The sequence below is a fragment of the Struthio camelus genome, chromosome 26, assembly GCF_040807025.1.
Source record: "Struthio camelus isolate bStrCam1 chromosome 26, bStrCam1.hap1, whole genome shotgun sequence".
NCBI lineage: Eukaryota > Metazoa > Chordata > Aves > Struthioniformes > Struthionidae > Struthio > Struthio camelus.
In genome coordinates, this window is record NC_090967.1 from 3,399,528 (window position 1) to 3,414,012 (window position 14,485).

General features: G+C 39.7%; 1 protein-coding gene across 6 annotated transcripts in view; it reads left to right on the top strand.

The window, feature by feature from the left end:
* DOT1L (DOT1 like histone lysine methyltransferase) overlaps window positions 1–14,485 on the top strand; it is a 70,278-nt gene that overhangs the window by 37,325 nt on the left and 18,468 nt on the right. For all 6 annotated transcript variants that reach the window (XM_068919748.1, XM_068919752.1, XM_068919753.1 and 3 more), the window contains 8 exons: window positions 2,509–2,564; window positions 5,286–5,365; window positions 6,778–6,846; window positions 9,557–9,663; window positions 10,631–10,672; window positions 12,035–12,118; window positions 12,825–13,059; window positions 13,501–13,614. In XM_068919748.1, the coding sequence (XP_068775849.1) occupies window positions 2,509–2,564; window positions 5,286–5,365; window positions 6,778–6,846; window positions 9,557–9,663; window positions 10,631–10,672; window positions 12,035–12,118; window positions 12,825–13,059; window positions 13,501–13,614 (787 nt within the window). The remainder of the gene's footprint in view (window positions 1–2,508; window positions 2,565–5,285; window positions 5,366–6,777; window positions 6,847–9,556; window positions 9,664–10,630; window positions 10,673–12,034; window positions 12,119–12,824; window positions 13,060–13,500; window positions 13,615–14,485) is intronic.

Genomic DNA, 14,485 nt, shown 5'->3' on the forward strand with positions numbered 1-14,485 from the left:
TATGTGTGGTATATAAAGGAGCTGCTTGTTGGGAAAAGTCAATCAGATAGCTCTTGCGCTCTGTTTTGCGTGTAGCAGGCAGCTCATCTAGGAATCACTGTTTTGCTTCCAGAGGGGGAAAAAATAACCAGTTTTCTCCCAACCATAGTTGACCATCTGGTTATTTCTGTGTTCCAGTATTTTTTCCGGGTGAGATTTTTCCCTCAAGTATTGGCTAAGTTTGAGCTAGGGTAGCATTACAGTACAGAAATAGAATTGTTTAAAGGGGACTGTGGTTCATTTGAATTGTAACACAGCTATATCTTACTAAAGTAGACTGGAAAAACGTGTTCAGCCTGTATGTGTGTATCGAGTTTAAACATGGAGGTTTTGGTTGTAACTGTTCTTTTCCTAAACACATGGGCAAGGCAAACACATAGTGTAATTGGGTCCAAATAAAGTTTCACAACCACTTACGTTAGAGTTCAAGGCCTTTATATAAAACTTAATATTTCAAAATAGTTTCGCGATACTCTGGTTCTCTGTTCTCCTGCTAGACTACGGCTTTACGATCACACTTGGTTATTCCTGAAGCGTTTTTCTTTCTCCTATTACTGTATGAAAACTTCCTGCAGCCATCAGAAATTGTATGGCATGGAAGACAGCAATATAGAAGCTGACTTGCACAAATTTTTGTAAAATAAGTACAGTGAACTTGCATGTGGGTTTTCTTCTACTCTCTTGGTTATTCAACCAAGAAACTATTTACTACAAGACCAGATAAGTCTTTGAGACAGGATTATGCTTTAAAAATAATACCGGGAAAATATGCATTCGCAAATAGGGTATATGGTACCCTAGAAGTTAAGCGTAGTAGATGAGAAAAATATGCAAAACTTTTCTGATGTTGCTTTAGCTTTTGAATGTATTTCTTGTTTAGGTCGGATCTTCTCTCTCAGTTCAGTCTCCAGTATGTACTTTATGAACTGTAGTAGAGATGAGAAAAGGTACACTCCCTTGCACCTTCTACAAAAAGCATGCGTGATAATACAGGTGACTATTCTATTTAAAACCTTACTTCAGTGCCACTGTTAGGCAGAGCAGATGATTCCGATTGACTTTAAGCGTTATCCTCACCAGTTGTTTTCAGCTTGTACAATTTTTTTTAAGCTTAAGGCCCCTTGCAGGGTTCTTGACCTGGCTCTTGCCTAAGAATCCTTGATGTTTGTTTCTCTTAGCCCTCCTCGTCCTCTGGTGGAGCAGACAGACTCCTGTGAGCAACTGTGGCCTTTTCCTTCGCAGCGGCAGACGGGTTTACCCCCCTTTCCCATCCTTTCTTCCCATCTGAGTTAAGTCAACCTACTCTACTGGGAAAGGAAAGCTGTGTTAGAAGACATCATGCTCCAGAACGGATACAGATATCCCTGCTGTGCTAGTGAGGCTTCAAGTAGCTTGAGTGAATCTGCATTGCAGTGCGTGCACTTCTGTTTGAGTTGTCACCTAAGCTAGAATAAGTACTGGCGTTTGAAGTGTTCCTTTCTTCCAATAGAAAGGAATATACGCAGGGAAAAAAGGATGCTAAGCAATCACTGCTGTTGCTTTGATGTTCTTGGGGTTGTGATACAAACCTTCATCTTACTTGTTCCTCCTTCAGTATGTTACAATCATTAATTACGTAGTTGCATGTTATTTTTTTTCTCCTCCTTCCTCTTCTCCCCCTCCAGCCCTCCTCCTGCCTTACTTGTGACACAGCAAAATAGCGTGTCCTGTGAGGTTCCTCCCTCATTCCTGAAGCACAGCTGAAGAAACTGTTGATCTGCAGAGTAACTCTGTTGTTGCAGTATTAACCTGTGCCATGATGTGTTCTCATCAGCGCGTTACTAGATAGGTTACTGAGGTCATCAATACAGTCCTTTTCAAATAAGGCCTTTATGTCTTACTTGGTTTCTAACTTGAAAGTGTTAGAAGCATTCAAGATTCATACTTAGCACCACTGAAGAATCAGATGCCTGCCCGTCAGTTGTGAAGAAAGCCTAGCTTGGCCATGGGCTTTACCAGCATTCGGCAGAATCTCTTGCTTCGATTCCCTCCCCTGTAAAAAGAGGAAGATAGGATCTTGTTTGTCAGCGGGGATTTGAGGAGACGTTCGTTGAATGCTTACGATACAGATTCTGCAGTGCAGAGAGCCTTTTGCCTTACGTGCTCTGTATCCGAGTATAGTGTTTGTAAGACCCTGGTTATACCCTGAAAGATCCTTGCCCATTTCTCCCATGATGGAAGAATAGCTGAGGGGTGGGAGCAGAGAAGGGAGGCCTTCCAGGACCAAAAAGCTGGCTCGTGAATTGTGGGTGTTTTATCTTTTGGGTATTTCCTAAAGATTTCACATGGCTTCATTTGTAGTAGTATCACTGAATTAATAAAGCATGCTTGGCCTCCTCTAAACAAGAGGAGATATGCATTTGGAAGGAGCAATGTTAACTCTTGTGTGTTTGTGTGTGGTTTTTGTTTTGTCTTTTGTTCTTTTTTAAGCTGGAAAGAGGTGACTTCCTCTCAGAAGAGTGGAGAGAGAGAATTGCAAACACAAGGTATGGTACAGTACAGCAGTTGAATGCCGCTTTATGAACTGAATATTTGGGAGTCTGTATAATGGAAATTGGGAGGCTGGCCAGCTTTCTATATAGAATTTCCATAGCAAATAGCCACAAGCCTATCTGCCAACTTTTATACTGGCTTCTTTGGATCCTGTTTTCTGACTAGAGGAATGCATTTAAGTGCATGTTCCTTGACATTACACAGAAGGGTGTATCTGGTTATACAGAGAATAGAACCCTATTCGTGTCTTGTATATCCTTATAGTGAATGTCAGTTATTCTGGCAAAATACTAATTACCTCGCATACAGCTAGGCTCACTTTCTGTTAAATAAAAGAATAAAAGCAAAAGACCAAGTGAGGCTGTACCATCTTAAATTGGGAATTTGGTTAAATGGATTGTTTTTTGAATGCTTAGATCTGAAGATCTGTATGAAGGTTAGAGCCCTTTTTGACTGTAGTAAAAAGGGAGTAGGTTGTTAAAAATATGGAGGAATATTTTAATACTTTAAAGGCTTTGCGTTCTTTCAGCCTTAAGGACAGAAAGAAGTCTTACTAGTATTTGACCTTCTAGGACCACCCTATTACGTGGGGGAATGGAAGACGGTTGTCAAATAGGAAGACGTTTGAAAGTCTTCAGGGCTGTGGCAATTCATGGATTGCTCCCAGGACAGTGTTTAAGAGCTCTCCATTAAGAAAGCGTCTGCCAGCCTGATGACTTTTGCGTTATGCACCTCAGTTAAAATTCTGGAGCTGCCTCTTAATTTGTGGACAGACGTCCCAGCCCAGCAGTATAACGTGGTTTTGCTTTGTTGCTTGCTGTTCTACGTGTGTACTCCTCTGCTGTCTGTGCAGCTTTGATTCCTTTGGAAGAAATTTTGATTTTTCTTTTTAGATGGAGTGTATCTAACTGCATAGGGAAATGCTGGTAGATGTTTATTTTGCATGGTATGCAGCTACTTGTCTTCACGCTGATCCTTGCTCTCTGCTACGGAAATTCGTAAAGAAGTAGCTTTTTTTGTTCACAAATGTTAGGCATTTGTGTGTGTTCTGAGGGTGCCAACTGTTCAGCATCTGCTCTTTTTAATGAGAGCGCAGATTGCCCGATAAATTTACGTTTGAGCCATCCAAACTTCTAGAGTAAGTTGAAGTGTCACCCTTCTAGCGTAAATGGACCAAAGGCCAAACTCTGAAGGGAGTACATGCATTTTTACTAGTACACAGCACTGTTCAAGGGAGTGCTGACATGTAAGCAAGCTGTGTGACGCAGTTAACTCTTCTTGAGGCTTAGCAATATGCACTGAAAAGAGGGATGAAATCAAGGTGGACGAGGGGCTCCTGTAGTTCTGTCACGTGCATACAAAATACTGTGCCAGAACGAACACTAAAGAATATTCCTGGCAGACTTGCTCTTTTTCCCTTCCTTTCCTGGATGTTTTCTAGTCACATTAATATGCTTGGCTGTTCTGCAAGGCCTCTTTTTTGGCATGCGATGGGAAGGAGGAGGAAAGAACCCCTGCTAGCCTTACTTGCCAAGCAGGGTTTCCTAAGTTTCTAAGAGCAAAGCATAGCAAGAATAAGTTCTTTTTTTTTTTCCTTTTTATTGGTGAATATGCATATATACTTTTATATATATATCTCTTTATATATACATATATATTTATTTATTTTAACTGTGGTTTTAAATAGCTTTGGCTGCTACTCTTAAGCTCAGTGTCCTTTTTGAGCATGTTTCGTGTGTGGAGGCACTGGAAGGGGAGTTTGCAAGCAGACCTCTTGTAAAGAAATTGATTCTGTACGTTGAAACAATATACAGGAAAGGCCTACACAGCTTATGCATGCACAGTGCTTAATGGCTTCTGAAAGATATTGAGGACTCCTATTGCAAGCTGATAGGAAATAGGAACCAAGGACAGAGTAGGAACAGACTTTCTGCTGCTTAAAAATAGACATTTTATTTCTTCTTTAACCCATGACGTGTCCTGTTTCTTTCCCAAATACTCTTATCATTTGTGTGATTCTACCTTTGTGCAGGTCTCTGTTTCTGCGTGACTGATATTTTTCAGGAGCAAAAAACCCTCATTGGATTTCATAACCCAGAAAGAAAGATGCAACCCTCCTGTTGTAGGTTAGGATGAAGTGCTGAGCTTAGGACAGGGATAGTGAATTGAGAGATGTGAGCTGCCTCTTTACGTTATGAAGGAATTTAAACTAGCAGAAAAAGCTATGATATTTTGCTGCGGTGTTCTTAAACAAATGTGAAGAAATAATTAGATGAAGTTTGTTATATTGGAGTAATGTTTTTCATGTGTTGCTATACTACTGTAAGCGTATTGGTAGTTGCTCTTGTTAGGGTTGATCTCGGTACGAGATATGGTGAAAATATTTTAAACAGTATTTCTGTGTTGAAACTTGCTGATGTAAATAATAAGTTTACGGTGCAAAGCCCAGCAATATGATGTGAGTAATCGTAATAGGATGACAGTGTTTCAACAATATCTGTGAAAGCTAAAGATAACTTACTGTCTTGTGAAACTATGTAAGAGGAGAACTTGTTTACTGGATGGAAGTAGCTGTATAATCAGGGACAAATAGCATTTTTCTGTTTTGTAATAGTGACTGTCACTTGCAGCAGGCTTTTTGAGGGATAGTAGTGTATGTATACTAAAATGCCACTTGTCTGTCCCCGTTTATTAACTAGACCATTATCTTGCAGTGTTATTTTTGTGAATAATTTTGCCTTTGGTCCTGAGGTGGATCACCAACTGAAGGAGCGATTTGCGAACATGAAGGAAGGTAACAAATCGAACTTAAAATCCTTTTCCGTTGGTTTCCTGCAGTGCTGTGGGAGCTGGTAGTGGTAATGGTTTAGTTATAACCATCAAAAGCCAGGTTGGTGGGTTTTATTCTGTTCCTTCTGGACAAGTAGCTGCATCGCGGTGGTTAGTGCTTCGACTTCTTACTTCCTGTCTTAAATATACTCCAATCCACATGATCCCCGTTAACATGCTCTGCATGTTAAAGGTTTTACGTGGGGCTTTGTGGGGTGGCAGGAACTACCCCTCCTGTCCTACGTGCTATGGGAGTTGACAAAACTTCTGACTGGTAAACTTGTGAAATTTGAATGCTCTGAACACCAATGGTGGGAAGAGGGGAGTAGAAGATATATCTAACTGTGGAAGCTGCAAGGCTTCCTGGCTGTACACACAGGGGTTTGTAAATCCAGTTTCTGTAATTGCATGCTGAATGTAATTGCTGGATTCTCCTGTTTAACATTGCCACATTTGGACTTGAGTATTAACTGGTAAGCGTTAAATTGTGGACGCTGTCACTGGCAGCATCTCGGGTGCCTCTCGAGAAGATGCATCACGGATGCTAGCGACTGGAACGTCCTGTAACGCAACGGTGGCCCTTAAGTTGCCTGAGGCACTCTTGGTGTCTTGGTTTCTTTCCGCTTTACCACTTGGACAGTTAAGACTTCTGCCATAACCAAATACAATTTACAAAAATAAGTGTTTATTCTTAAAAAGAAAGTATGTGGAAAGAACAAAGAAGAGGCAACTTCAGCCCAAAGCTGAAGTAGATAGTGCAACTTTTGTGCTCTGATAGAAACCAGAAAACCCCAAAACTTAATCTGTCTTCTCTAATTATTCTGGTCAATATTTTTGATTTTTCTTTAGTAGTGTCTTGAGAGAAGTGGAAGATGCGGCAGGTTCAAGAGCTCCTCATAAAATTGAGACACCTGAGTTCTCTCCATGGTTCTGTTTCATGATTTGCTCAGGCTCTGTGCCTTTGATTAAATGACCATAAATAGCTGTAAAATTGAGATTAGCACTTTTTTTTTTTTTTAGATGAAAGGACTTTGGGGGCTTGTGTATAAGAGAGACCCTAAGTAGGAATGAGATAGCAGTGTTCCTAATTAAATTTTTGTAGATTGCCACAGAGAATTAATATGCTCCTTTTTCTGAAGCATTTTTAAGATCTGTCATTTTTAAGTGGTCCTTGATGCGCTACCTCATAGCTAGCTAGCAGGGCTAATACATTCACTTTCCTAGATGCTGCCAGCATTAGTGTTGTGGCATTTTTTTCTGACAATGATATACAGTTTTATTTGGGCTGCTTTAGGACTGTGTTCTGAGTTACGTTTAGTAACTAGTCATTTCTAGCAGAAATAGTGTTAACTGACTCTACAATTTTTCTTTTTCCAGGTGGGAGAATTGTGTCCTCAAAACCTTTTGCACCTCTGAATTTTAGAATAAACAGTCGAAACTTGAGCGGTATGATTGCCCTTTTTCCTTGTTTATTGCTCTTATTCTGTATTCATTGTCTGACCACGTCTATAGTGGGACTTTTTGCTGCTCTTTTAAGAGCTCTGTAAGCATATACAAAAATGCTGTTGTATTATAGCACACATGCCGAAGGGACAGATGTCTTAAATAAATTCACCAGAGAAGATGGACACTCCTTTCATGGGATTCATCGTGCTACATTTAGATGTCTATAGTGCAGATGTTTCACTGGCTTCCTTTGCCTGGGTATGTTTTGTAGTTGAAGAGAAATAAGGTGTTTCTAGGGCATGATTCATTTTTAACTGCAAAGGGAGTTGCAGTGATTAGCTTGCACATAGACTCATTATATCATAGCTGTCTAAATTTGGACAGGTAAATCCCACCAGTCAAGATTTGTAAGGCTTAGAAGCTGAAGTGTATATCTTTGAATGCCTTATCTTCTCTACCGTAAACTGATCAAACAGGCCCGTCCCATAAAGGCCCAGTTGCAGCATCTGCTTTGTTGCCAGCAATTTTTTTTTTCCTTCTGAATTGAGTAGGCTTGATGTTTGCCGATGTTATTCTTTGCAGGTCTGTGAACTGCAGTCTGAGGTTTTGAGAATGGTCATACCCCCGGGGTTGTGCTTTTGCTTCTGACCTTTTTCATTTCTTAACTGTTGAAAGCTTTGCAAGCAGTAGGAAGATCCAGGCCAGGGCTTACGTGCGTTTCCTGCGTCCAGTGCAAACCCCTCCCTAAACTAAAAAAGCCACCTTATTCCACTCCTTCTACAAACACGGCAGGTGACATACTGAGTTACAAATCTCAGTCTCTGTATTCCTTTTTTTGGCCTGCTGTTTATGGTAAACTGCTTTTCGAGAGTAGTAATTTGAAGGCTGTCATTAAGACCTTTCACTGGAATAGCGCCATTGTGGTTTATTTTTGCTAAACTTGAATTGTTGTGAATGTCCTGTGCATCGAACACCCAAAACTACCAGGTTCCTGCGTGTTTGCGATACTATTTTCTGTAGTGTCTGATTGCTTGGAACCTTAGTAACCGTTTTGACTCTAGTTTGCCAGTCCTTTTCAGACATGTACTTAACGGACAGGGGTGTATTACTTGGCAATCCTCAAACCTCCGGAGAGCTGAGATCAGTCTGTCACTTCTTAATAAGACAAAGAGCACCTAAGTAAAGCCTCTTACCTCTTTACAGCACGCTGTAACATGAAATGTAAGAAGGTACTTCAGAGGCTTCTGTTAAGAGATCTGCCTATATATATATAATTTCTTGGCCTTTGAAGCATTTTCTTTCCAGGCTTTTCACTATGTTGTTCTCTGTCTTTGCTAGGGATACTACAGTTTTTAAATAAATGGTAGGGTGGCAAAGTAGGCAACGTACCACTTTTTTTTCCCTAATGAAAGGCCTGATTTTTTTGACTATCAGCTGAGCCATTTCTTTATCCTGTTTCAGCCTTCACCCCAGTATGATTTCAGTGGGAATAATTTTCTGGAATGCCACCTGGTATTTGATACTTTATGTGAATGTTGCCACTACAATTATTTAGAGATAGCTAATTAAGATTTGGCCTTAATTTTTGCTTAGCAAAAGAACAGATAATAGCTTCCCCTAATAGGAAACTTACAGTAATTCCAGTAAGAGGTCTTCAAAAGGAATTACCTTTTATGTACTACAAATAATGGGGAAGAATTGTGGAAATGTGGGAATCCCATTCTGCAACCATACTGTACATGGGAAATACCAATATCAAATAAACATTCCTGTGATATTCTAGGCTGGGGCATGTTCCAGGCTTAATAGCTTGTTCTAAATGATGCTTTTAAGGAAGTGTCATCCACTTAGAGCTCATGGTATAAAAATGCAGCATATCCTTGACATACAGGGAAGGTGATTTGTTCACTTTGCTAGCTTTATGCTGCTGCCTTACTAGTTTTTTTGTAATGCTTTTATTCAGCAGGTTTGTTTCTTTTGTGCCCGAGCGTGACTTGACTGATGTGGCCTGCTGTCTGTTAATTGTTCTGTTCTGAAGTATAAACAGCTAAATAACTGCAAAAAACAGAATAGAAAGGATAAAACTTTAAGGAGGCTGCAACCTTTTTTTTTTTTTTTTTTCCTCAATACCATTTTTGTCCTTAGTAATTCCTCCTGGGAAAAGAAATGGAAATGTGGGAAGAATTGAGACAGACCAAAACAACTATTACAATGTAGGTAAAATGTAGGAAATTAGAACAAAACAAATGTAGGCAAGAAAGCAAATTATAAAACATTTGTCCTCAATACGAATATAGTGCAGTTGTAGTTTACATGGGTTGGATCTATCTACATTCTCTAACTGATCCTATCTAATTAGATCCTGCCTATCACTGCAGATGTGTTGTCACTGGGTTCCTTGTACAAGTTACTTCTGAGGCACAGGAAAGTTCTGTTCTATTGAAAGTTTGCCTTAACTCATAACTTTACTCTAGAATGCTTGATTATGGAAAAAATAAAAACAGATCTTCAACATGCATTTCCCAGGCTTTCAGGTATTGTACATATGGCAAGGGAATAAGAAATGCTTCTTAAACTTGCTGCTCTGTATGCAAAGTTTATCTTTTTGCTGAGAACACGCTTCAATACTGCATGGCTGGATTCAGCTCAGTAGTATTGAGTGGAAAACTGGCTTGAGCTTTAATTCCCTGACTCGGCTTTCTTTCTTTAGATATTGGCACTATAATGAGAGTTGTGGAGCTATCACCACTGAAAGGGTCTGTGTCATGGACCGGGAAACCAGTTTCTTACTACCTGCATACTATTGACCGAACCATAGTGAGTATGCAAATATAGGCTGGTGGATCTCTAGCTGCTTTACCTACTTTGGAATCAGCGTGCAAGCTTCAGACCCTCGTTCTTGAGTCGTTTTCATATTGTTCTTGCTATGTACAGACCTGTAATGCACCTTGTTGGAATGAGTGCCCTTCACCGGTTATCTGCTCAGTCTAAACGTTCCAAAAAATGCTGTGTAGTTTAGCCTTTCGCTACTTCAGAGCAGCATGTTGCACAAACAGATTAATTATGCACAGTAGTATTGTAGTCTGTAAATTAGTTGAAGATGCACAGATTTACAAATATAATTCCTTTTCATGTTCCAGTATATCAACTGTGCATAGTAACCTTTACTCGATGTAAAAAATTTGTTTAGGAAAAATTCTGTGCTTTTAATTCTTTAATTTGCTTTGTGATATACAGAGCACTTCACTCTGTGATATGCAAGCAGTAATTCTCCATCATAATTGAACTTGCAATTACGAAGTAATGCATTCACTTTTTTTCTTTTAAAAAAAAAGTAAACTCTTGTGGAAAAATACTTTATTTCCACAGTATCTGAGGTTTTTTTGCAATATGGTGGTAAGATTACTTTTCTAAGCCTGCTTCAGTCTAATAATGTTGTTGTTAAAGAATATGCTAGAGTGCAGACAAATATTTTAGTGAGGAATAAGAGTGAAGTAGCCTTACTGAAAGTAACCTTCTGTTGAGTGGCGATATATTACAAAAAGCTTTAAAACAAGGCTAGGCTGTACTGAAAATGATCAAGCCTTGTTGAGGCTTGGTTTATGTCCTGCTTTACAACATTGGAGTCTGTGTCTCTAAAAAGTGTGAATGGAAATGGCTTCTTAATGTGGCTTATCAGAAGAAAAAATGGTCAGAATTTCAGCAGTTCTGCATTTGTTTTAAATGAATATTTTGTTCTTCTGTTCTGACTTACAAAATGACTATCTTATCTTTCCCTTTTCAGCTTGAAAACTATTTTTCTAGTCTCAAAAATCCAAAACTCAGGGTAAGTTTCAGTCAGTTTTCTGTAGAAACCCTTCATAATGGCTGCTCCATTATTTTGAACCTTGAAAAGTCATTTGCTAAAGATCTACAGAATTGCTAGGAAGAAAAAATTTCTTGATGAGCAGGAAACGCGTGCATGAAAGTTATTGAAGTGAAGCATGTTACGCCATCAAACGCTACTACAGTCACGTTCAAGGGTTTTATAATTGAGAATTAATGGGGCAGCCTTAAGGTGTGTTTTCCCTTGCATTGGAGATCCATAAGGAGCTATTCGTTCACTAAAGAACTGGAGTTTAAGAAAGAAATAGCGAAGTAAATCTGTCCCAAAGTTTGTAAGCTTTGAAATGAAGCTTAAGAGCGCTCTGAGCTGTTACTTTGAGGGCATGTTATTTAAGACATGAAATGTGTCGTCTGTTGCTGCAGCCTGTGCTACCGCATGTGGAATTCAAATGCCAGAGGTTTTCTGAGACTGTGCTGGGCTGTACTGGTCTGAAATGACCTATGGAGCTGGCATTCCCAGTGAGAGGAATTAAGTGAGGCTGCTTAAATTAAACCCCAAATTCAAACTTGGGAGAAGAGAGACTTCTGAGAGTCAAAAGAAAAAATGCAAGATGTGGCCAAGTATCTTTGAACTACCTTGCTTTTAATGGTGAGGCTGTTTAAATCTGCCATTTATGCAGTCTTGTTTGCATACAAGACTTTTTTTTTTTTTTACTTAAATTTGCTTAAATTGAAAGGATGTTGGAGCTGTCAGAACTTTTTTTATGCACATGAAACCTCACCTGGAAGGTACAGGAAAGGCTTTTTGTGAGTTCTCTGAAAATTTCTGTCCTTAGCGGCTACTTGAAAGTAAACCTGAGAAGTCACTTGTGTGTGTTTTTTTTTTTTTTTTTTGTCTTGTTTATAGACTTGGCTACAATTGAATTTGTTTTGTTGAATGGCTTTGCCATTTCAAGTCATATAAGGTTTTTGTAGTGACATAATAACACATGAAAGGTTGAAGGTATAGATAAAGCTATTGACATTTAAAGTTCTTGCTTTTTTGGTGTGTGGTGTGTTTTTTTAAAAACATTTTATGTGTACACCAGTGTGACACAGAGAGGAAGAAGTTGTGGCCTGCTCTCCCTTGAGGCTGCATGTTTGAAGCTCTTTATAGTAGATATTGCAGCGCAATAGGGTGGCTTGCACTTACCCCAGTGCAGTGGGGCAGTGTAAACCCCCCCCCCCACCCCCGCGGGGAAACAAAGGATGTTTTTAATTAGTCTTTTATATGATAACTGCCTAGAAGAATAAGCTGGGAGAGATGAGGGTTTGTATTAGAAGCATACAGCAAGTTATAAAGTCTCCTCCAATGTTTATTCAGGAGGAACAAGAGGCAGCTAGACGTCGTCAACAAAGAGAAAATAAGAGCAACACAACTACTCCAACGAAGGTTCAAGAAAACAAGGTGGACTTCTCGCATTTTCATTTTCTGTTTAGCCATGTCTGGACTTGTAATTTGTGCCAGTAAAAGCCTGATTATATGGGAGAACTGTGTTCTGAATATGTAAACTCCTATAGTCTTGCAATGGGGAAAAAATGTGATGTAATAACTTCATAAGAACTGCCCTTGAAAATTACAGCAATAGTTCTGCAGGAAAAAAAAGTTGCATGATGAATAGAGCAGTTCGTTGTCTACCCTCATTTGCTTTCCGTACTGACTTGCAAAGTTTTTCCTAGGCTGTAGTCCATTGAATGGAGTTTGGGGTGTGTTGAATTGCTGATGCAAAGACTCATTTCCTTTCCCATTTGGTTGCATAATGTTGTTAAAAATATAGTGACTGTTCATGTGCAAAAGTATTAAGTACTTAATGTACTTTGACTTTAATGAAATGCAGTAGGCGAAAATACTCAATACGAGGTGAGCAATCAGCTTGTCTTAGACAAGTTACAGATTTCCTTCTCTATAATGAGTAGATCCAGAAGAGAATTGACACAACTTCTTGGGTGTCAGGGACAGCTCTAATCTCAAGGAAATCTGTCGAGCTAGCAAGTTACTTAGAGTGCATCTTCCATAAAATTAACAAACAAAGTTATTCCTGCTTGCTTAAAAGGGCTGCTGCGTATGAGGATATAAATGTCTAAATATTAAAGGGTTTTTAAAAATCCCTTAGGATTCTGGTGCTGAAGAAGAAAAGGCTGGGGCAAATTCAGTTAAAAAGCCATCTCCCTCCAAAGCACGTAAGAAAAAGCTGAGTAAAAAAGGAAGGAAAATGGCAGGCAGGAAACGAGGACGTCCCAAGAAAATGAACACTGCAAACACAGAGCGCAAGACCAAGAAGAACCAAACTGCACTAGAACTTCTGCATGCTCAAACTGTGTCACAAACATCTTCATCCTCTCCTCAGGGTGAGTTTAAGGCTGGCATTAGAAGAAGCCTCACCTCTACCATATGAGCTTAGATAAATGTTGAGGGTCTGAGTGAGTGTTTTGAGGTGGTACTTTTATTGCTACGTTTAGTTGGTCTTCATATTGTAACTTCTCCCTTACTATCAAAGCAAAGTTCCTTTTGAGGTGATGGTATGTCTGTCTGAGATTGTGACTGAAGCTGCCCCTAGTTATTTGCCAGAAGCTGCAGCTGAGCTGTGGCTGAGAGCTTGCTGTTGCTGCTGCTGATCCAAGGATAAATTGTAGATCTCCTTTCAAACACCGTTTGTTGTAGGAGTTGATCTAGCCAAATTGCTGGATCTTGCATTGTAAATGACAGGCTTTCTAATGGCGAAGCTACTGTGTACTTGCCAGAAATGCTGAATTTCATAAATCTGAAGTGTGATCTGTTTCTCGCTTTAGATGCATACAAGTCACCTCATAGTCCATATTACCAACTACCTCCTAAAGTGCAACGGCATTCATCTAACCAGCTACTGGTGACACCCACCCCACCTGCACTACAGAAGCTGCTAGGTAAGAATGAAGTGGCATCAGTGTGTGTGTTTAAGGGGACCTTTATTTTAAGCTTTCTAAACATATGGTAAATCAAAGGGCTGTTATTAGACAGCCACAGTGGAAAGCTGTAGATTGAACAGGAGAGGGGGCGCTTTACCCCACTGCTCCCATTGGCATCAGCAGCGTGTCTCAGTTCTCTTGCTTGCTGCTGAAATTGGTATCTTGGTTTGCATTTGCTTTTGATGTTGTTTCAGCTCTAATTTGGCACAAGAGCAGCAAAGCTTGGGTTTAACAAGAAGCCAGAATAACTTTAAATGGAAATGGCTTGTCAGAAATTATTTAAAATGAAACCATTCTCTTATTTTTAAATGATACAGTCTTGGAAATCAAAACTTATTTTTGCTGTAAAACTGAAAGCAAAGTCGAACAAAAATAAGGTGCTGTCTGAATTTTGGAGGTCACAGAGGAGGTGTGGTTAGAAATGCAAGAGGTGATTTAATGAAAAACTTGAGATTGTTTTTTTTTTCCATGGGGTGGGAAGAGTACAGCTTTAAGATCTGCAATGGCAAAGGTATAAACTGAGGTGGGATCAGTGTTCAGGCACGGTTCTTTAAAGGATGGAAGAAATGGGGATATGTGGTAGTGGGGGAAGAGAGTGGGGGAAGGTACTACAGGTACCTTATGTTGAGGTACCTGTAGTAAGTGGCTAACGGATCCAAGACGTCAGCTTGCATGGGAACACAAACTTTCAGCACTCTCTAAATTGATCTTTAGTGATTTGGTCTAACTTACAGCCCAAGCAACAAAAAAGAGGGAGCAAGGAGGGTCAAGGGAGCAAAGAGGGTTAAATGGGAGCGTTGCGGTTTCTCTCATTTGAAATGTGTTATCT